At 33.5% G+C, this 24,957-nt stretch overlaps 2 protein-coding genes and 2 pseudogenes across 2 annotated transcripts; all 4 read right to left on the minus strand.

Annotated features, from left to right (window-relative positions):
• Positions 1-307: 307 nt before the first annotated feature.
• LOC117932946 (ethylene-responsive transcription factor ERF105-like) lies at positions 308-1,453 on the minus strand. The gene has a single exon (XM_034854274.1). It carries the CDS (start codon positions 1,342-1,344, stop codon positions 502-504), a length of 843 nt encoding a protein of 280 aa, XP_034710165.1. The 5' UTR covers positions 1,345-1,453; the 3' UTR covers positions 308-501.
• A 1,954-nt stretch (positions 1,454-3,407) lies between these two features.
• Positions 3,408-4,603, minus strand: LOC117933029 (ethylene-responsive transcription factor 5-like). Its single transcript, XM_034854377.1, has one exon. It carries the CDS (start codon positions 4,407-4,409, stop codon positions 3,627-3,629), a length of 783 nt encoding a protein of 260 aa, XP_034710268.1. The 5' UTR covers positions 4,410-4,603; the 3' UTR covers positions 3,408-3,626.
• Positions 4,604-19,490: 14,887 nt separating this feature from the next.
• LOC117933028 lies at positions 19,491-20,565 on the minus strand (annotated as a pseudogene).
• Positions 20,566-23,863: 3,298 nt separating this feature from the next.
• On the minus strand, positions 23,864-24,957 carry LOC117934046 (annotated as a pseudogene).

A 24,957-nucleotide genomic window follows, 5' to 3' on the forward strand; every position in this document is an offset into this window, starting at 1 on the left:
TAATTAAAATATTTAGAAATAAAAACTTTAGTTCACGTATGTTTGCATACTATTTTTAGTTTGTATTTTTAAAAATAAAAAAATGGGATACAAAATGTTAAAGCTTATCAAGATCATCAATAATTTGTTGGGGTTAATTTATATTTATATTTTTATTTAGTCATTTTTTTTTAATTATGTCTCAATCTTATCAAATATATTTACCCCACTTTCATAATCCCATCTATGTATTTGGAAATAAAATTTGAGACGTTTATAGTTTATGAAATATTATGAATAAATGAAACAATAAATTGAATACTAGGAATTAAATAATGGGATAATTATGATTTAAGGGTTATAATTTTTACATAATTGATACTAAGGACATAAAATTTAAAAGACAAAAATACCCTTAAAAACACCTGTGAAACATTATGAATAAATGACTCAATAAATTGAATACTACGAATTAAAGAACGGCCAAATTAACAATAACGCTCGGCTTTCTTCCAACGCCCTTTAAATTACGAGCCGAGAATATCCAACCCAAGGATGGGGTGATAACGGGGTTAACGGAGGCAAATGGAATGTCCCCTCCATGTCTCTCTCCTCCCAAACGGTCCTCCAACTTGACGGCGTTAGCGGACCCGCCTCCAAAACATTTGCCGCCGCCGCCTCTGTCACCACGGGGCTGTCAGAATCCGGTGAGGCTTCTTCTTGCTTTAAAACCTTTATCTCCGGTTGTTTGCTCTCTTCACTTTCGCTTTCTCTCTCCCTTTTCCGGATGGAAGTCGCCGGTGGGTCAGAATCCGACCAATTCCCTGCTTCGAGAGGAAAATTAAGAACAGCTTTGGAGCCACGCATCTTGAAAGCAGCTCGATCATAACCTCTGGCGGCTTCAATGGCTGTCTCGAAGGTTCCAAGCCAAACCCTATGTCCTTTCCGATTCGGGTCTCGAATCTCCGCCGCGAATTTTCCCCAAGGCCGGCGGCGCACGCCTCGATAGTGCCTGCTCTCGCCGGAATCTAACGAGGACGAAGTGTGAGAAATTGGTGGCGGAGGAAGGGAGATGCTGACTGGGGGTCGCCGATGACTTAATCTGGAAGGTTTTGGGGATTCGGTTTGAAACTGGAAAACGGCAGATGGAGAAGAGGTAGAGCAGTCGAAGAGAAAAGCGTTGCTTTCATCTTCATGGAGTTTCGGGTACTCAGAAACTTGAGTAATATCATCGGTAGAAACACTAGAATCAGAGGCCGAAGATTGTAACGAATGACTTACATGAGAGATGAAGGTCTCCATAGAATCAAATTCGGAGAGGAGGAGGTGGTGGATGAGTTGCAGTGATGAAGCTTCATCTCCCATGATTGGAGATGAGCAGTGAGCAAAAGTCTAGGGTTGAAAGTCGAAACAAGTTGAGAAAGAGAGACCAGGGGAAAGATAAGTGAGTAAGTGGACCTCTGTGCTTCAAACATGAGGTTGTGGTGTGTATATATACACATATATGGAAAGAGGAGGTTTCGGATGAGGTTCCTGGTTAGTTCGAAGAATGTTCTACAAAGGTAGACGTCAGAGAAGTTGGGGCTGGTCCATGCATGTGCATTATTTGTGGCGGCTGATTTGTGGTTGGATGGGGTGAGTCATTTTAAAATCCAGGCAATGCCTTGAATGTTACTCAAATAGGATAAGGACGCTTCATCATTTGGATTACCACTATATATATTCTCTCATGATTATAATTAATTTACATCCTAAAAGAAGATGCTAGAAGTTTAAAGAGGATAAGAAGAGAAGGGAAAAGAAGATAAGTCATATAAATGAACCTTTTTTTTTTTGAGAAAATACCCGCTGAGGTATAAGAGAGGATTCAATAGAGAGGAGTTGTCATTCTATTGATTGGAATAAGATATTTATGAAAGTTTTATTTATTTATTTATTTTTGTGAAGATTCTTATTATTATTATAGGTTTTTGTTTTTGCTAAAGTTAATAGGGATAACAATGGAGTAGTTTTGGATGCGTCACCCTGTCCCAATGCTCTGTTTATTCAAAGTAATTATCATCTTTATTTCATTAAAAATAAATAAATGGGACGGAATGAATATGTGCATTTCTCATACCTATCCTCTTCCTTCCATTTAACTTTTTTTTTTTGAAAAAATTTTAAATTCGTTTAAAAAATATTAATTAGATTAAAATAAATATATTTTATAAATAATTAAAATATTATTAAAACTTATTTTATTGAAAAATATTTTTATTATTATTATTATTATTATTATATTTTAAAATAAGAAAATAAAAATATATTAAATTAATTTTATATATAATTAAAGTAAGATAAGATAGGATGAGATAAGATAATACGCAAACCTGTTTTGAGTTAAAAAAATAAAATAAAATAAATAATAATAATAATAATTAAATTCATCTCCAATTTATTTATTTAAATTTCAAATCTATGTCATTAGAAACAGAAGGGTACTTAAAAAACACTCACTCGTCATCCTTGAAATCTAATGACTTTATAAGCCTTGAATCATTGATTTCTTATTGAAGTTGACTGGCCATTCACATGGCAAGTGGAGCTATGGATTTCTTTTAGGAAGGAAAAGACCACTCGTTTCAATAAATATCTTTTGGGTCAAAGATCTGAATGTGTCAACGTACGGGTTTTGTTGACGAGTCTACATATATTAATGACTGTTCGTCTTTTGTTTACGAGTCCACATAACAATTTCATTTCTAATAAACGAGTAAGAAAATATATGAAATTGAACTCATCACAGACCCATATAGGGTTCAGACAGGGTTTTCTGCTGGAGCAATGTATTCTTTAAAAATATTTTTCAAAAAACTGTAGCATAAAAATATTTTAAAATTCGGATACTTTTCAATTTTTAGTATAATTCATATTTTGAAAAAAAAAAAGTACAATATAAAAATAACTTCTTTTATTGAAAAAGAAACATTTTACTGTAAAATCTTCTTTTAGGAATAGGTATTCTTCGATAGTTATACAATTAGTTTATTATAAATAACTTCTCTATGTAATTAAGAAAATATATAAGAGATTTTGACAAAAAAAAAAAAAAAAGTCTTATTTTGGGTGTAATCGGGGCTTTGGGATTTGAGAGCTCTGAACTTATAATCCCGTCAATAATAATAAAAGTTCTTCTGAGTCATAATTCGTAAATATAGAAACAAAACTATGTGAATCGTTATGCATTTGATGTGTTTTCTGATTTCGAATTATTATTTTCTTCCTCTCCATTATTATTCTTAATGGTTGCTTTTCACATGGAATCCTAAACTAAAAGCTTCTACTTACGCCTAATACGCAAGGCCCACTCAACAAGATGCTTGAACAACACAGATGTTCTCAGTTAGAGCTCTAGTAATATAGTAGGCACAAGGAGACATAACTGGTAGGAAAAATATGACTTTTTATATGACAAACTCTTGATAAATAATTTTGGAGAAACAACAGTCAAGCAAGAAAACTTATACATAATTAAAAGAATAAACAAATTCAATAACATTAATTTATGAAATAAATCAAGTCCATCAAACTTCAATTGCCGGTGAGAACTCTCATTCAACTATGAGTTGAGAATACGCTATCCAATGATGGGGTGATGATGGCGTTTACGGTGGCAAATTGAATATTCCCTTCATCTCTCTCTCTTCCCAGACTGCTCTCCAACTCGACGGCGTTAATGGACTGATCCCCAAAACACTTGCTGCCGCCGCTGTGCTGTCAGATTTCGGAAACTCCACTTCTTCTTGCTTTAAAACCTTTATCTCCACTTGTTCTCTCACTTCGGTCTCACAATCTCTCTCCCTTTTACGGCCGGATGTGGCCGGTGGGTCAGAACCCGACCAATTCCCTGCTTCAAGGGGGAAATTGAGAATGGCTTTGGAACCACGCATCTTGAAAGCTGCTCGATCATAAGCCCTGGCGGCTTCAATGGCTGTCTCGAAGGTCCCCAGCCATACCCTCGATCCTCTCCGATTTGAGTCCCGAATCTCCGCCGCGAATTTCCCCCATGGCCTTCGCCTGACCCCTCTATAGTGCCTGATCTCGCCGGCAACTGGCGCCGTTGAGGGCTGAGAAGTGGGTGGTGAAGGAACTGAGATGCTGAGTGGGGGTCGCCGTTGACTTAATGAGGAAGTTTTTTGGGATTTGGTTTCAAACTGGAGGACCCCAGATGGAGCAGAGGTAGAGCGGTGGAGGAAAAAAGAGTTATTTTCATGTTCATTGGGTTTCAAGTAATCAGAGACTTGAACAATATGTGAGGTGGAAACGCTTGATTCAGAAGTTGAAGCTTGCGATGCTTCACCTACATCAGAAACGATGGTTTCCACACATTCAAAGTCGGAAAGGAGTTGCTGGTGGACGAGTTGAAATGATGAAACTTTATCTGCCATGTTGGAGATAAATCCCAGTGAGAGAGAGAGAGAGAGCTGGGAGTAGTGAAGAGGAGTGAGTGTGGTGGAGTTCTATATGCACAAGAGAATGTTGTGTCGTAGAAAAACAGATATGGAAAGACGAGGTTTCGGTCGAGGTTTCTGGGTCAGAGGGAAGAATCTTCAATTCAATAATTGTGGAGACGAGAGAGTGGAGTTGAGAAACTGGGTGGGGTTTGTCTGTATGTGCTTTACTTGTGGAGGCACCATCAGACATAGTTGAGTTGTTTCTAGGACATTTCTTCCTACGTGTATGCCATTCCTCCAATAGAAATTAAATAAATAAACCATTTTCTTATGGACTGTGTCACATTCACCACTATTTTATCACTAATACTATTTTAGTAACATGTTTATATGGAATGTGAGAATAAAATATAATGAAAATTTATTTCTATTTACTTGTATAAATTTTATTGTTTGCTAATTATTATTTATTGTCTATCCAAAGTGATAAAAATGATGGTAAAAATAAAAATATTGTCGGTACTTTTCACTTCTTATTAGAGTTTATTCTACATAAATTAAGATCGGCAATTTTCTTATCCAAATATGTTTGTGGCACAATTTGAAATTTTATAATAAGACCTTTTCTTTTTTAAATATTACCTAAGTTTAAGCATATATATTGCAATTTTTTTTAATAAAAAATTATGTGTATCATGAGTTCATACCTTATTTTAACTATATCTTAAGTAAATAAAAACTTTTAATTACATTGTTAGTTTTTCTCATTCCTTCGATTTCTTTCTGTAGTTGGGGAGGAAGGATGTTTAAACATAATATACAATATACATCTTGTAAGTGCTAAAATCAATCTAAACATGCTCAAAAAATATATATTACTAATGTAATCATGCTCAAAACCTTAATAATATATATCAAATGCAAAATAAAGGAAAAACTGAAACATACCTCTAACCATTAATGGTTTGGAAATTCGAAAATCAAATTTGATATTTAGATGGGTTGAGGTGTTCTAAACCCTTAATCAATCTTAAATCAATAGGGTATATATGTCCGAATAGAGATTGGAGGCTTAGGGGCCTAACCACAAAAGCTATATTTATGACAATCAAAAAAGAAAACCAGATCAATGGAAATCCAATAATATTATGAGCCAAATTTCTAGACTCATTTAGGAAAGTGTAACATTATTCCCAGAATTGATGGAATATTATAGGCCAAATTTCGTTTAGGAAAATCTAACATTCTCCCAATTGGTCCATATATTCCATCATTTACCATAGTAAGAAACAAAATACACAAATCATGGCGATAGTTCTCAAAAATGATGAGGGATATTCCTCACACACATTGTTTGATCACATACTCATCCCATGCATTTTTTTTTTACCTCATACATGTTCATTCCATTACCTACCCCATTAATGATGGATAGGAATATATATTTGGGTTCAATTTTGTTTTTATTTTTTTTCCTGAGCCATGACAATGGAAACATGGTTAACCCACCCATATGCACATATTACATTAAAGGTCTATGGAATTTGTGCAAGTGTACAAGGTATTTACCCTAAGTGTACAGGGTAAATGTACTGATTGTACAAGGATGTACAAGAATAGCTTCCTTGAAAGATTTCAAATGATTTTGAAAAACTCGTTCTCTCATTTCCCTTTTCCAAGAATGGGGGGCATTCCTCACACACATTGCTTGATCACGCACTCATCTCATGCATTTTATTTATCTCATACATGTTCAGTCGATTACATACCCCACTAATGATGAATAGGAACTAAAATTGGGTTCAAATTTTCCTTTTTTTACCTTGATCCATGACAATGGAAACATGGTTAACCCACTCATATGCACACATTTAGTTTTACCTCTGTTGAATTTCTACCATTATACAAGACATTTACACTAAGTATACAAGGAAAATGTGTGAACTATATAAGGGTATACAAGGGTACCTATCTTGAAAGATTTCAAAAGATTTTGAAAACTCACTCGATCATTTCCCTTTTCTAAGGATGGGGCACATTCCTCACACACATTGTTTGATCACATACTCATCCCATAGATTTATTTGACCTTGTACATATTCATTCAATAAACTACCTCACTAATGATGAATAGGAACCTAAATTGGGTTCAATTTTTCACCTTTTCCTCGAACCATGACAATGGAAACATGGTTAACTCGCCCATATGCACAAATTTCAGTATACGTTTATAGAATTTGTGCAAGTGTATAAGGTATTTATACTAAGTGTACAAGGTAAATGTGCTAAATGTACAAGGGTGTACAAAGGTACCTATCGTAAAGGATTTTAAAGGATTTTGAAAAACTTGCTCGACTCTTATTTTTAAATTTCATCATCCAAAATTTGTGACTGCATGTTTTGTTTTTCATTGTTTTAACAATGTTCTTTGTTTGTACATTCGAATAAGTTATGAAAAGGGAATAACCAAGGTACCATTGCATGGAAGATACGTAATGACAACTTCAAGATGACTAAATTAGTGCCTAGTCTTGATGAAAAACAACAAAAAATGCAACGTCTAGCTTAATCGTACCACAATTGAGCATAACTAAAAGAACTTTTGAACAGAAAATATGATTATGAATATTATTACAACACATCCCAATACAAAAGAAGCAATGAAATTTGATTTCCGATCTTTGATCGTTTTTAATACTTGGTTTTCTGCTAGTTACCTAATATCTTGATTAACCTTTTTAGGCGCAAACGATTCAATAAGTGTTTCAAGGTTTTTTCCACCGAGGCTCATACATCACCCATGCCAAACCTCATGATGTGTTTTTGTTTGTTTTTTTATGATTTCTAAACGTTACCCTTGTAACCAATAATTTGAGTTTGGCCTTCAAGCCAAGTTGTGGACGCACCTCATCTCCTCCCAACAAAAACAACATAGAACTTGTCTTCATTTGCCATATATGGCTCCTCATACACACAATTGCAACTGTATTTGTTAATACTAATGCAAACAAAACACCATTTGTGCATGAGTCTTTCTTCTATATTTGCTTAAAACATTGATAGACAAATTTAATTTAAAATAAGAAATATAGAATTGTTGCCTTAAAACTTACCTAACCAATATGGTTGATATACGTTATAAATCGAGGTTGTTTACACGATGCATAGATCTAAACAATAGTCTTTAAAGGTTATACCATTTATATTCTTTGAAGATTGGTTGGAGAGTCTACTTGTAATATTGGTCTAAGGGCCTACTTGCAATACAAACAAAAAGTACAACACCTATATGAAATTTTGAATAAAGATACGTGCGGGTAATAAAACTGTAATTGTGAAGTCAATTTTCACATCAATAGTGGTGTTCTAGTGATCCATCACTTTACGTGAATAGGTAATTGAAAAATATACTTATTATTTTTTCTATATCAAAGTGTACTTCACCTACAGTATGTTTTTCTATTTTGTTGTCATGTAAGGTGTTAAGAATGAATATATTCAATTCGTTATCACATGCAATATGTGAATCTTATTCAAATTTGATATCACATATTGACAAGATGTGACCAGATGTGAATCTTATAACATGGGGTGGTAAGTTTGCAATGGGATGATAAAAACAAAGTAGCTCATTAATTTCCAACCATTTGCCTAAATAACTTGGAACATTTACCCTAAAACTCAGCAATACGTAAGTACCTAAAACAACATCACTACCACCATATATCATGGGATGGAATAAATGGGAAATAAACAACAAATGAAAACATTAAAAACACAAAATAAGGCATCTCACAACAACTGATTATTACATTTAGACTGATTGTGTCGATGTCATTTCATTGAGAGCAATGAATAGCTCTCTTATGGCTAGATTGTGACTCAATGCACCATTGGTGAGATCTTTCAAGAAGACATCTCACTTATGGGGGTTTGAGATCATGAAATAAGTTCCCTTCTCCATCTCGCACATTCCCATCCACACAAACCTTGGGCAAGTTGTGCATCGGTAATGGTTGAAACTAACCCGAGTAAATCAAATGTTGAGTGGAGACATGGAAACATGAGTCGATATACTCATACACATCTTGTCTCATCATGCGGATGATAGCACAAGCATGGACACATGGCAATCCAGACATTAGTCATGTTATACAAGTACACGAATGTTGCTACATGTCCACAACCAAATAAACCTCCCTAATAAACATCTTAAATATCCCCCACAAATATGGCATGACAACAATCAGACCAAACCTTATGATATTTGACATTAGTTTTTCCTCTATTCACGTTTTTCCACTTTTATGGTTATCTAACATAGTTACAAGCTTATCCATGTGCATCAACAACAATGTATATATTGTTTGGTGGCGCTCTTCTCTTAACCACACATGAGAGGACTTTGCAATGTTAGTGGTCGTTTTATCCTAACATTTTTTAGGGAACTTTGACATCATCCAATGTTCGGGATTGTTTTCCACAACCCACATTGCTAGGTTCTCATTAAAGCATACAAGTTTTTCAAATGCTTCATTGTAGTCTATATCTAATTTAGCATACGCAATGTTGTCCAGAAGCAACCAAGCATCTTTTTTCCCTTTCTTTCTTCTAATGTTTTGCCTATTGAAGAAGCTAGTAAAGTTTTTTTTCACATGTCGATAACAATATGCATGATTTTTTGTCCCAAACAACTTCAAAACACTATGCAAAATCCCTTGATGTCTATCTAATATGATAACTTCTTTACAATCTAAGACCCATTTAATTTCTCCAAGAACTAATACTAGTCATCATAGTTTTTTGAGCTAACCGCACCAAGGGCTAGAGGAAAGATTTCATCATCTACATCATAATAAATGGCAAACAAAAGAGCTCCCTTATATGGACCGCTAAGGTGGCAAGAATCAATATCCAATACTGTCAACACCCCATAATGAACACCTGAATTGAAAATGCATGGGCAATGAACAATTTCATAAAGTAACCTTCATTAGAAGTATACCTAGTAATAGTTCTTGGGTTTATTTCCCTTAGCCTATGGCATAACCAAGGCAAAAATGTGTAAGAGTCACATAAAGCTTCATATATGTGCTCTTTTGCCTTCTTTTTAAGGTACCATGCTTGGTTATGTGTCAGTTCAGCTCCATGATCACAGGCGAAATCCTAGCATATTTGGCGAGGAAGATAACATGGAGTTGTTCTAAAGATATCTTCAACAACAACAATGCCTCTCTTTGAACTAACCATCACCTTGGATGACCACTCATCTTGAGTTGTGTGATTATGATTAACTTAGAGTATATATGAACTTGCAATATTTCATTCCTCTCTACAGTGTGAGCTATTATCTTCCAAGGACAACTCTCAACTAAACACTTTATTAACATATGATTAGGTGAATTTTTCTTGTACTTTTATTGAAACGTCCCACCTAATGACATCTAGTTAATTGCATTATGGAAATCCTCTACATTTTTTAATGTGTGCCCCAACCCTAATATTGCATCACGAAACTAATTTGATTCCAATGGAATGTACTCACTTTTTGCACACCGTGATGCAAAACCTCTTTATTGTATCGTAACATCACATATTGCATCACATGATGCACCAGAGAAAGGAAACGTGGGAGGTAGACCTTTGCATATTACACAAATACATGAAATTAAACTAAATCATGCATAATATTAATAATCACAATATTTTACTTGGATATTCATGTGAAAGCGCATTACCCAAAAGTTAGTTGTGTATTTGGTATATTTTCTTCAATGGCTTCCACACAGGATGACTCCACTATGTAGACATTTGCATAGTCATCATTGGGGAAAACCACATTATCCAAGTCATCGTCATCTTCTAAATCTTGGATGAGTTTGGGGTTAAACTTGAAGATATAATGCATCTTCATTAGATTAAGAGAGATGTTGAATTTTTCTAATACTCTCTAAATGAATTATTGAAATGGAATTTCTTTATATATGTGAATACTTTTGCTCTTCTACCCACGTATTCCCAAAACCCATCATTTTTTTTTAACAAGTTTACCTCCCACAAAAATGTAACAATATATTCTATTTGTAGCATCCATCAACCTATTCAAACATAAAATATCACTTTCATATTGTTGAACAAGTAATTATGCATATAGCATACTTAACCATCACATGCATTTCCAAACAAGCCCAATAGTAAAAGCCCAAATGAACTTTATGCTCATTCATGAAACTAATAGGAAGCATTTGTTTCTATTTGTATCCTATACATGTTAGCAAGAGCTTACAAAAGTAGAAACATGAAGGCCTGGCTAACAATGTATAATAGAGAGGGGAATTTTATATTTTTTTTCCCACAATTTACTCAAATTGTTATATCATGCATTACAGACTGCCATGCCAACACTGCAAGCACCTAAAACCTCTTTTAACTGCCAAGAAACAAAATGAAAGAACAATCAACAACAATAAAACACCACAAAAAAATCCCTTATCAGACAACACACCTCTCCTAAAAGAAAACAGAATTTATTCAAATTCAATGTCATCCAAAAAATATTTTCGTCTCAAAATATGTAATGTCATCTAATAGGCAAGCTATTGTTCAAAACTGAATGTAATTGTATGACAATTGTATAGGGACTTTGGTTGAAGTGTTTTTTATATATATATATATATATATATATATAAGTATATTGATTGTAAAATGGAGTATTGTCATTTGAATTATGTAGGGAATTTAATTAACATTGCTTTTACAATTGATAAGAAGGTATTAGGTGGTTAGTGTTTAACTGAATTAATTTTTTGCTTATTTTAATATATTATGTCTACCATATTAGGTACAACATACTTTATGCCCAAGTATTTTGGGTTCAATAATGTTTGTGTAATTCTAGTGGGGGCAACACATAGGTATATGGATGTACCTTAGGGATTAAATATCTCCATTAAATTGAGATATTACTTCTAGGTAATAGGTAGAGAATTGTAATGAAAACCCATAAACTCCTTTAAATGCTTGTTACATTGCAAAAATTAGATTGCTCCAACCCATCTATATTTGCACAGTAAAGAACACGCAAAGGTTCCTTGTAAGTGGGACCAGACCAAGTAAGGAAGTTGTAAATTGAAGTTTGAATCAAAGTTGAAAATGATACAAATAGGTTAAGGAAAAATAATGTTAGACTTGTGAGTAGGGATTTAGGATGTCCAAGTGGACAAGTAGAATGAATTGGATGTATCTTTACGGGACATAATAACAATATACCTTAATAGGTTTATAATTATCTCAATTAGAACGGTTTGAGAAGATCCATATCTTATAATGGAAAAGAGCATATAATGTAGAATTGGTTAAATGGAATGACGTAAATAGTATAAATCATATCTAATCGGACATGTATTCGGGTATGCGTAAAATGTTTTCATACTCCCACATTCACAAATCTCGACCATTGTCTTGTGCAAATTGGATGCAAATGCGCAATAATGACTCACGAGCTCTTCAACGCATCATTCGATTATTTTCTATGTTTATCTCAACTAATGCATCTTCAAATGCAAACATTCTTTCATGATGTATTTGAACAAGAATTAATGAGGGAACCTTGACATGTAGTTGTTGTAATTCCATGACTAAATCAGTTTGTTCTCACACCTTATAAGCCTACTCTCTACGAATTATTCGTAATTGATCATTGAAGCTAATTAATGATAATTAATGATCAACTTTGATTCCAAACATCCCATTATTAACTTACCACCCCATGGTATAACATTGAAATTAGCATCACATATTGTTAGTCTTACAATCGATTATAAATAACACTAACATATTGCATGTCATGCCATATCGAATATATTCATTTTGAACACATTGTAGGTGAAGTAAAATTTGGTTAGAAAAAATTAATAACTATTTTTTTTTTAATTTACCAATGATTCACATTTTGCCACCTTTTCTAAATATGTGATAGTGAAATAAAATAATAATATTTTGAATGTCATAGCAAACCAAATCAAATATATTCGTTTGGAAGATCTTTCGGGGCCGCTCAAATAGGATATTATAATGTAGGTGAAGAACACGTTGATCATAGGATATTATTAACTTTTACCAATGACTGAAAGGGATGTGTCACAAGAACAATATTCATCTGAAAATTGACTACAAAATGACACTTTTACAAGGCATACGTATTTATATTAAAAAATTTAATATAGGTCTTGTACTTTTGTGTTTGTATTGCAAATAGGCCCTCGTGCCAATACTACAAGTAGGCCTTCCAACCAATCTTCAAACTATATAAATGCTATTACCTCAACTTTAACACCATTGCCTAGTTCAAAGCACTGTGTAAAGAACCTTGATTCCAAACGAATAACAACCATATTGTTCAGGTATGTTTGAAAGCATAAATTTTATATTTCATTTCTTCAATTAAGCATATTATCAATGTTTTAGGCAAATATAAAAGAAATACTCATGCAACGATTGTTGATTTGTTTGCATCAATATAAACAACTACATGGAAAATGAGGAGAGGTTCTATGTTGTTTTTGTTGGAAGGAGACCGGGTGTATACACAACTTGGCCTGAATGTCAAGCTCAAGTAATTGGTTACAAGGGTAATGTTTATAAATCCTACAAAACTCATTGTTAGGTTGTATCGGCATGGGTGATGTACGAGCCTCGATGGAAAATACCTGATGCACCTATTGAATCCTTTGAGACTGAAGCAGTTAACCAAGTTATTGGCTAACTAGTAGATGACTAAGTATTAAAAAAGACTGAAGAGTGAAAACAAAATTTTCTTACTCCTTTTGTCCTCGGATATGTTGTAACATTCACGATCATGTTTGGCATTCAGAATTTCTTCTAGGTATGTTGAAATGTGGTGTGACTAAGCTACACGTTGTACTTGTTTTACGTGTCTTAGGTGCAATGGTACTCTGGCCTTTCATTTTGCAAGCTATTTTAGTTTTAAAACAATACTAAAACAACATAAAACAAAATAAGAACTTACAAATTGTCGATGATGAAATTTAAGGGGGAAGTGACAAAGCAAGTTTTTCAAAATTCTTTTAAATCCTTCAAGATAAGTTACCTTGTATAGTTAGCACACGTACCTTGTGCACTTAGTGTAAATGCCTTGTACACCTGCACAATTTACATACAACTATAATGCAATGTGTGCATATGGGTGGGTTAATTATGATTCCATTTTCATGGCTTAGGAAAAGAGGTAAAAAAATGAAATCAAACCCAACCATGTATCCCTAATCATCATTTATGAATATAAGGATGAAATGAATATACATGAGATCAAATAAATGGAAGGGTTGCACGTCATCAACCAATATGTGTGAGAAATGTTTCTCATCCTCGGAAGAGGAAAATGAGCAAGCCAGTTCCTCAAAATCATTTGAAAAACTTCAAGATAGGTACCCTTGTAAACCCTCATACAGTTAGCATATTTGCCTTGTACACTTAATGTAAATGCCTTGTACAATGGCAGAAATTCCATACACCTGCAACACATAAATCCATATGGGTGGGCGAATGATGTTCCGATCCCATAAGTTAACAAAATTGAAAAAATTGATGCCAAATTACGTTCCTCTTCATCATTACTGTGGTAAGTAATATGATGAACATGTACGAACTCACAAAAATGAATTGGATGAGTGTGTGATCAAGTAATGTGTGTGAAAAATGTCCCTTATTGTTGGAAAATGGAAATAAGCAAGCGACTTCTTCATATACCTTTGAAATCCTTGTGAATAGATACCTTGTACACCTTGTACAGTTAGCACATGTACCTTGTACACTTAGTGTAAATGTCTTGTACACTTGCACATTTACACACACCTTTAATGTGATGTGTGCATATGGATGGTTAACTATGATTTCATTGTCACGGCTCAGGAAAATATGTAAAAAAGCTTTAATCAAACCTAACCATGTATCCCTAATCATCATTTATGAATACAAGGTGGTGGAATGAACACGTATGAGGTCAAATAAATGCATAAGTTGCATTTGATCAACCAATATGTGTGATAAATGTCCCTCATCCATGAAAAAGGGAAATGAGCAAGTCATTTTCTCAAAATCATTTGAAATCCTTCAAGATAGGCACCCTTGTACAATTAGCATATTTTCCTTGTACGCTTATTATAAATGCCTTGTATAGTGACAGAAATTCAACATAACTAGAACTGAATGTGTGCATTTGAGTGAGTTAACCTTGTGCCAATGTGATGCCTGAGGGCAAAAGGGAAAAATTAAACCCAAATTAGCTTTGTATTCATCATTAGTGCGATAGGTCATTCAATCAACATGTACAAAGTAAACAAAAAAAAATGAATGGGATAAGTACGTGATCAAGGAATGTTTGTGTGGAATGTCCCCTATCCTTACAAATGAGAAATGAGCAAGCCAATTTTTAATTAAAAATTATTTGAAATCCTTCAACATAGGTACCCTTATACACCCTTGTACACTTACCATATTTTCCTTGTACACTTAGTGTAAATAGCTCGTACAATGCCAAAAATTAGACATAGCAACACCTCAACGTCTGCTCATATACGAGTTAACCATATTTACAATGTTTTGGTTAATAGAATGGGGAAAAATTGAAGTCTAAATTTGTTCCTTAACTACTAGTCACCATATTATTCAAAAACAACTACTAGTCCATGAGTCTTACACAATAATCATATAAACATATCAATGAATGATGCACATGAAAAACCCTTCTACTAACTTCCTACATGCGAAACATTGAATATTCACAAACAATTTTCCCTATTATGTTCTACTCAAACATAAAGGAGTTTCAATCATACAATTAATGAGGTCCCACACATAAAGAATTTTAACAAAGATGGATATGACAATTAATTCCTAAACCTAATAAAAACACCCTCAATCTTCCACAAATTGTACTAACCCGAAAACCACTTCAACAGGTAGAACATATTTTCATGTTCAAAGGAGGTCATAGGGCATATACCCTACTACAGTGTTGCAATGGCTTTAGATCTTCAAGGAAATTCTTGTTTTTCATATTTGTTTGACCTGAATGAATTGTCGAGGCATTGCATGATCTTCACACAGTCTTCTTCCCTAAACTTCACCCTCTCTCTCTACGAACCATACTCAAATCCTCTCTCTAAATTTATTATATTGGACAATAGACCCAGGTCATATCCACATACACATCTTAAAGATATCTAACATGGCAACTTTAATTGACCACATATGAAACCCAAATTTTACAAACATTTGCTATGGAAATTTGAAGGGTCTATTTGTCTACTGATATTTTATATCCTACCTCTCAATTATGCAACTTATATGGACCAAAGGTTAATTTTTCATTGGAAATTAGTGTGTGAGTTCTTCAAAAGCATTCGAAATCTTTCAAGATAGGTAGACTTGTACACCCTTGTACAATTAGCACATTTGCCTTGTACACTTAGTGTAAATGCCTTGTACAGTCGCAAAATTCCACATAGGTACAACTGAACGAGTGCTTAAGAGTGGGTAAACAATGTTTCCATTCTCATGGATCAGGGAAAAGAAGGAAAAAAGTTGACCCTAATTTCGGTTCATATTCATGATTAGTGGATGAGCTAATAGAATGAATGAACATGGTGGACATCAAATAAAATGCATGCAATGGGTGTGTGTTCAAACAATGTGTGAGGAATGTCCCCCATGATTGGGAATAGTAAATGAGTAAGTTCTTCAAAATCATTTCAAAACCCTTAAGATAGACAGCCTTGTACACTCTTGTACAATTAGTATAATTGCCTTGTACACTTTGCGTAAATGTCTTATACAGTGGCAAAAAACCGACATAGTTGCAATTGAATGAGTGCATATGGGTGGGTTAACCACATTCCAATGTCATGGTTGAGCGAAAAGGGGGGAAATGAAACCCAATTTAGGTACCTATTCATCATTACTATGGTAGTTCATCCAATGAATATGTACAAAAGGAAATGAGAAATGTCTATGAGGAATATCTCCCATCCTTAGAAAAGGGAAATGAGCAAGCTAGTTTTTCAAAAGGATTTGAAATCCTTCAACATAAGTACCCTTATACATTGTACAATAAGCACATTTATCTTGTACACTTACTGTAAATGCCTTGTATAGTGGCAAAATTTTGGCATAGCTACAATTGAACGAGTGTATATGGGTGGGCTAACCATGTTCCAATGTGATGCCTAAGGGAAAAGAGGGAAATGAAACCCAATATAGGTTCCTATTCATCATTAGTGCAGGAGGTCATCCAATGAACATGTATGAAGTAATAAAATTGAATAAGATGAGTGTGTGGTCAAGGAATGTGTGTGATGAATGTCCCTCATCCTTACAAAATGGAAATGATTTTAAACAAATTTGAAATCCTTTAAAATAGGTACCTTTGTACACTCTTGTACAGTTAGCACATTTACCTTGTACATTTAGTGTAAATGTCTTATACCAAGGAAGAAATTGCATACAACTACTATTGAATATCTGCTCATACATAGGTTAATCATGTTTGCAATGTTTTGGTTCATAAAATAAGGAAAAACTAAAGTATTAATTTCTTCCCCAATTACTAGTCATATTATTAATTTTCTACTCAAACATAAAGAAGTTTCAATCATACAATTAATGGAGCTATGCTTTGGATCATAGCAAAATAATTTTCACAAATATGAATGTCACAATTCATCCCTAAACCTAATAAAAACACACTCAATCCTCCATAAACCTAGGTTGGAATTCTAGAAAATATATTTACCCCACAAATTTACTCCAAAAGGCCATATACCCTATTTAGCATATTTTCATCTTCACAAAATGTTGCTAGGTCACTACCATCATCACGACCACACTTGTAGTCACTTTAGATCTTCGTAGGATTTCTTCATTTTCTCTGTTTCATGTGGTAGACCAACTTCACAATCATGAAAACCATCTTCTCTGCTTTCAAGATACGTTTGATCTAAAGGATAACTATTCTAGAGGAATTACATCATCATCAAAGAATCTTCTTTCCCAAGCTCACTGTCTCTCTTCGTCAACCATACCCATTTTTTCTCTTTGGACGATTAACCTAGCAGGTAAATTCTAAAGTTTGATTTTTAAGACAGATGGCATGCCATTTTTTAGGAGATCTTCTCCATTTCTGAGTTGCTCACAATCCTCAATTGTTGAAGGAACGAATTGGGAGACGTTGGAGTCAAGGGAGAGAAAGAGGTAGAAGGTGGTCACCAACCTTTATTTAAGATTTTAAAGACTAGTGACACGACATTTTTTATTTAACAAGTATGAAACTCATTAATTTAAAAGCGTCTGAGTTGGAAATTTGAAAGGGTATATTGGTCTCTTCATATTTTATATGCTCTCCATCAGTTATACAACTTATAGACCAAAGCTTAATTTTTGCGCCCAATTGGATCCAAAACACAATTTTCCCTTGATTTAACACTAGAGAGTCCTTAGCCTAGTCAATTGATTATAAACTCTACCTTTGTTTGGTGCAATCATAAGTTTTGAAAAAGCTGACAACCATCTCTGTGTTGAAGCCAACATATCATTCTAAAAGGGTGATATGTAAAAGGATCAAAATTTTAAAATGAATAGTAAAATAAAATATAATAATTAGTATCTTTTTTTATAAAATAAAAAATTATATTTTGAAACCATATTTGGAGAAGATCATTATAATCAAATAATCAAATACTTCATAAAAAGTAATATATATAATTAAAATATACTTAGAAAAACAATACTTGAACATGTTCCAAACTCAGAACAAATTTCAAAAGAAAAGTGAAACCATCAAAAATAACTTATTAACATGGAAACATAATCCCAAAAATACTGGCCATTACCATTTATAAGTGGGGAATTTTCCGGCTTTGAACAAAAAAAAAAATAGTAAATAAAAGATCAAATGTTACAAACATTTTTAGGGGTAATTTAGTTTTTTTTTTTTTTTTAACTATGAAATTATTGTCTTTTTGTTTGACTATATCTTTAAAAAATAGTTTTAAAAACAGTTTTCAAAAAATATTTTATAGAAAGTAAAATATGAAAAATAGTTTGCTCGTTTTATTTTCCATAGGTCTTTAATTTAATTTTTTTTATTACAACGTTAATTTTATAGTGATTTAATAATGTTGATGATATTTCTCTTTCCACAAGTAGAAGTGGGTGAATTAGCTCTTTTATTCTTTATTTTTGGAAACTAACATTTTAATCTTGTAAAGAAAAGTAATTATGTTAACTTATAGATGTGAATATATTAATATTATATTGAAATTAACTTGAAGAAAAAAGAAAAAAATTATAAAATTTGGATAAAAAAATAATTAGCAAACTCTCACATTTGATTTATGAAATTAAAAAAATTATAATTTCTATTTAGTTTTAACAAGTAATGAAAATATTAAGATACTGTAATGGTATATAACGAAGTTCAAATTCAGATTGTTATATATATATATATAGATAATAAGATTTAAATCGTTAAATGAGGATACAAACAAATAAAATCAAAATATAAGGATACAAATAAATTACATTAGAATACAAACAATAATATTTGAAAATGTTTATTAGAAACAATTAAATTACTTGATTAGTGGTATTTTTTTCTATATCTAAAAAAAAAAAAACAAAAAAAAGGGTATTGTGGATCTCGGGTTTTGCATGATACGTTCCCACTCGATGATGCGATTTAATTTTTTTAATTTGGTGAAAAATATGATTTTTAAAAAACTTTGAAATTGTGATTTATTTTTGTTTTATTTTTAAATGATGATAGTGTATTTTTGTCACATGCAGCTCTGAGCAGTTGTGGAACCATCCCCACTCCTCCAAATAAAAACAACAAAAACACCAACTCCTTCCGGGTCCAAAAGGGGTCTACAAGTATATTTCTTTAGCCAACAAGTAAATAGCATTTTTAGTCGATCGACATAGTGGTTTCAAGCATAACTTGCATTTAAAGATTCAATTATTCAACTTTTGCATAATTAATAATAAGAATATAAAATATAAAAGATAAAAATATCTTTAAAGGAAATCATGCTTATTGCTTATCAAACATTATGAATAAACGAATCAATAAATTGAATACTAGGGAACTAAAGAATAACCAAATTAACCATAACGCTTGACTTTCCTCTAACGCCCTTCAACTTATGAGCCGAGAACATCCAATCCAAGGATGGGGTGACAACGGGGTTAACGGAGGCAAATGGAATGCCCCTTCCATGTCTCTCTCCTCCCAAACGGTCCTCCAACTTGACGGCGTTAGCGGACTCGCCTCCAAAACATTAGCCGCCTCTGCCACCACGGGGCTGTCAGAATCCGGTGAGGCTTCTTCTTGCTTTAAAAATCTCCGGTTGTTCCCTCTCTTCTCTTTCGCTTTCTCTCTCCCTTTTCCGGATGGAAGTCGCCGGTGGGTCAGAATCCGACCAATTCCCCGCTTCAAGAGGAAAATTAAGAACAGCTTTGGAGCCACGCATTTTGAAAGCAGCTCGATCATAAGCTCTGGCGGCTTCAATGGCTGTCTCGAAGGTTCCAAGCCAATCCCTAGATCCTTTCCGATTCGGGTCTCGAATCTCCGCCGCGAATTTTCCCCAAGGCCGGCGGCGCACTCCTCGATAGTGCCTTCTCTCACCCGAATCTAACGAGGACGAAGTGTCAGAAATGGGTGGCGGAGGAAGGGAGATGCTGAGTGGGGGTCGCCGATGACTCAATCTGGAAGGTTTTGGGGATTCGGTTTGAAACTGGAAGACGGTAGATGGAGAAGAGGTAGAGCAGTCGAAGAGAAAAGCGTTGCTTTCATCTTCATGGAGTTTCGGGTACTCGGAAACTTGAATAATATCATCCGTAGAAACACTTGAATCAGAGGCCGAAGATTGTAACGAATGACTTACATGAGAGACGAAGGTTTCCATAGAATCAAAGTCGGAGAGGAGGAGGTGGTGGATGAGTTGCAGTGATGAAACTTCTTCTCCCATGATTGGAGATGAGCAGTGAGGAATAGTCTAGGGTTGAAAGTCGAAACAAGGTGAGAAAGAGAGAGAGACTAGGGGGAAGAGAAGTGAGTGAAGCTCTGTGCATCAAGTATGAGGTTGTGGCGTATATATAGACACATAAATGGGGAAAGGAGGTTTCAGATGAGGTTCCTGGTTAGTTCAAAGAATGTTCTGTACATGTGCATTATTTGTGGCGGCTGATTTGTGGTTGGATGGGGTGCTTCAGTTCAAATCCAGGCAATGCCTTGAATGTTACTCAAGTAGGATAAGGACACTTTATTATTTGGATTACCACTATATATATTCTCTCGTGATTATAATTAATTTACATCCTAAAATGGAAGATGCTAATAGTTTAAAGAAGATAAGATGAGCAAGGGGAAAAGAAGATAGTTATATAAATGAACCTTGTTTCGAGAAAATGCCCACTGAGGTATAAGAGAGGATTCAATAGGGGAGGAGAAGTTGTTATTCTTTTTTATTGGAATAAGATATTTATGAAGTTTTATTTATTTATTTATTTATTTATTTTTGTGAACATTCTAATTTTTATAGGTTTTTTGTTTTTTTTAGAGTTAATAGGGATGACAACATAGTGGGTTTACGATAGATTGTCTGTATTCTAACTTCGCTTCATTTATTTAAAATAATTCTCAATTTCCTTTTATTAAAAAATAAATAAATAAATCGGGTGAATTTTTCATTCTTGTCCTATCCCTTTCCCTTTTAACTTTTTATAAAAAAAATTAAATTTCTTTTAAAAAAATTATTTTAAAAAATATTTTAATTACATTAAAATAAATATATTTTATAAATAACTAAAATATTATAATTTTTTAAAACTTATTTATTGAAAATTATATTATTATTATTATTATTATTATTATTAAAAATAAGAAAATAAAAATTAAATTAAATTAATTTTATATATAATCAAGGCAAAATAGGATCGGGTAAGACAAAGCAATACCCCCGAGTTTCAAATAAATAAATCTTTATCTAACTCATTTATTTAAATTTTAAACTTATCTCATTAAGAATAGAGTAGATACCAAAAAAAACACACTCTATTGTCATCTCTAAGAGTTAACAAATTTATAAGCCTTAAACATTTATTTCTTATTAAAGTTGATTAGCCATAATAGACTAAAGGTTACTTCACATGGCAATTGGAGCTATGGATTTATTTTAGGAAGGAAAAAGCCATTTCTTGCAATAAATTTCTTTTGGGGGAAAAGATCTGAAAGTATCAATGTAGGGGTTTTGTTGACGAGTCTAGATATATTAATGAATGTACGGTTTTTGTTTATGAGTCCAGATATAAGAATTTCATTTCTAATAAACGAGTAAGAAAATATATGAAATTTAACTCATCACATACCTTATGGGGTTTAGGACAAGACAAGGGTTTTATGCAGAGTGATGTATTTTTAAAATACTGTAACATAAAAAATATTCTAAAATTATAATATTTTTCAATTTCAAGTAGAATTTGATCTTTTGAAAAGACGAGTTCAATATAAAAAAATTTAAGATAAAAAGAGAATTCGTCTTTTGAAAAGATAAATTCAGGACAAAAAGTGAATTCTTTAGTATAAAAACTGAATTTGTTTTTTTAAAAAATAATTTTAATGTAAAAATAAAAAAATAATGAAAAATGTTGTATTTTTTGTAATTATTTTTTAACCATTGGATTGAGGTGGAGTAACCTTTTTCTACCATTATTCTAGTTTTGTTTTCATGATTTACTATAAAATGTCAACATTATACATTTTAAGTTGGGAGAAAGGTCATAACTAACCTCCAAAATTTAAAAAATTTTTGCTTTATTGGCGAGGATATCACTCTGTTTTGTTTTTATTATTGAATTTTTTTTTAAATCACTCTATTTATAAAATATTTTTCTTTGTTGTGAGGATACTTTGAGAGGTTAGCTATCTTGATTTTGATATGAATTCATTTACTTTAATATGCAAAAGTTTTGTTTGATTTGCTTTAGCTAGACGTCTTTATAACATTCTTATGAATTCATTATGTGAGCTATTTGCACTAAGTGAAATGTTTCAAATATATGGATCATTGGCAAGCAATGAAATTGATACTTAGATATTTGAAAGAAACATCACATGTTAGTTTAGTATATGATAAAATCAGCGATGTCTCTAAGACAATTCTTCGTTATGTTAATTCTAACCATTTTGGAGATTTGGTAAGGTCTATAATATGTATATTCATTTTATGTGGTAGTGTTATCAGTTGGAAAGAAACATTGTAATTTATAATTGTTTTGTCGACAATTGAAGTAGAATACATGGTAATCACAAAAGTAGTAAAAGAAGTTATTTGACAGTGTTTGATTGCCGATTTAAGCTTATAATAAGGGTTGATTGTTGTGTATGGTTATGGTCAAAGTGTTTATACATTTGATCAAAAAATCATATGTTCCATGAGAGAATCAAACATATTGATATTCAAATGCATTTTATTGGGGATGTTATTGCACAAGATGCTATTGTAATGATAAAAAATAAAAATAAAAATCCCTACAATGGATATTCTAATAGGCATGATGACTAAAATCATTTCTACAATCAAGTTTAAGCATTACTTTTCGACTTAATTGGTGTTAGCAATATTTGAAGGCCGCTTAGAAGTGTAGGAGTGAAGTAACATGAAACACTTTTGATTTTGTTTTAATCTTGAGTGTTTGAGTCAAGGTCAAGATTATTCAAAAGTGTCTCAAATTCTAATTTAAGTCAATTGGAAAGTCATTGATAGTTTCTTAATAAGATATATTCTTGTAAAGGAGTTTCCTATTATTATAAAGGAAATATTGTATTGTGAAATCTTCTTTTCAGGAATAAGTATTCTTTTATGATTATACAATTAGTTTCCTATAAATAACCCCACTATGTGATTAAGAAAATATATAAGAGATTTTGACGTAAAAAAGTCTTATTTTTGGTGTAATTGAGGTTTTGAGATTTGAGAGCTCTGACCTTATAAATTCTTTCAACAATAGTGAAAGTTCTTCTAAATCATAGTTCGTAAATATAGAAACAAAACTACATAAATTATTATGCATTTGATGTGTTTTCTGATTTCGAATTATTATTTTCTCTCTCTATTATTATTCTTAGCGGTTGCTTTTCACAACATCACCCATGGACTCCTAAACTTAAAACTTCTATTTACGCCTACCACGCAAGGACCACTCAACAAGATGCTTGGACAACATATATGTTCTCAGTTAGAGCTCTAGTTATATGGTAGACACTAGGAGATATAATTGGTAGGAAAAATATGACAAACCCTTGATAAATAATTTAGGAGAAACAACAGTGAAGCAAGCCACTCTTATGTTCTAAGAAAACTTATACATAATTAAAAGAATAAACAAATTCAATAACATTAATTTATGAAATAAATCAAGTCCATCAAACTTCAATTGCCGGTGAGAACTCTCAGTCAACTATGAGTTGAGAATACGCTATCCAATGATGAGGTGATGATGGCGTTAACGGTGGCAAATTGAATATTCCCTTCATCTCTCTCTCTTCCCACACAGCTCTCCAACTCGACGGCGTTAATGGACTGATCCCCAAAACACTTGCTGCCGCCGCTGTGCTGTCAGATTTCGGAAACTCCACTTCTTCTTGCTTTAAAACCTTTATCTCCACCTGTTCTCTCACTTCGGTCCCACAATCTCTCTCCCTTTTACGGCCGGATGTGGCCGGTGGGTCAGAACCCGACTAATTCCCTGCTTCGAGGGGGAAATTGAGAATGGCTTTGGAACCACGCATCTTGAAAGCTGCTCGATCATAGGCCCTGGTGGCTTCAATGGCTGTCTCGAAGGTCCCCAGCCATACCCTCGATCCTCTCCGATTTGAGTCCCGAATCTCCGCCGCGAATTTCCCCCATGGCCTTCGCCTGACCCCTCTATAGTGCCTGATCTCGCCGGCAACTGGCGCCGATGAGGGCTGAGAAGTGGGTGGCAGAGGAACTGAGATGCTGAGTGGGGGTCGCCGTTGACTTAATGTGGAAGTTTTTTGGGATTTGGTTTCAAACTGGAAGACCCCAGATGGAGCAGATGTAGAGAGGTGGAGGAAAAAAGAGTTATTTTCATGTTCATTGGGTTTCAAGTAATCAGAGACTTGAACAATATGTGAGGTGGAAACGCTTGATTCAGAAGTTGAAGCTTGCGATGCTTCACCTACATCAGAAACGAAGGTTTCCGCACATTCAAAGTCGGAGAGGAGTTGCTGGTGGATGAGTTGAAATGATGAAACTTTATCTGCCATGTTGGAGATAAATCCGGAGAGAGAGAGAGAGCTGGGAGTAGTGAAGAGGAGTGAGTGTGGTGGAGTTCTATATGCACAAGAGAATGTTGTGTCGTAGAAAAACAGATGGAAAGACGAGGTTTCGGTCGAGGTTTCTGGGTCAGAGGGAAGAATCTTCAATTCAATAGTTGTGGAGAC

Source organism: Vitis riparia, chromosome 16 (genome assembly GCF_004353265.1).
Source record: "Vitis riparia cultivar Riparia Gloire de Montpellier isolate 1030 chromosome 16, EGFV_Vit.rip_1.0, whole genome shotgun sequence".
NCBI classification, from domain to species: domain Eukaryota; kingdom Viridiplantae; phylum Streptophyta; class Magnoliopsida; order Vitales; family Vitaceae; genus Vitis; species Vitis riparia.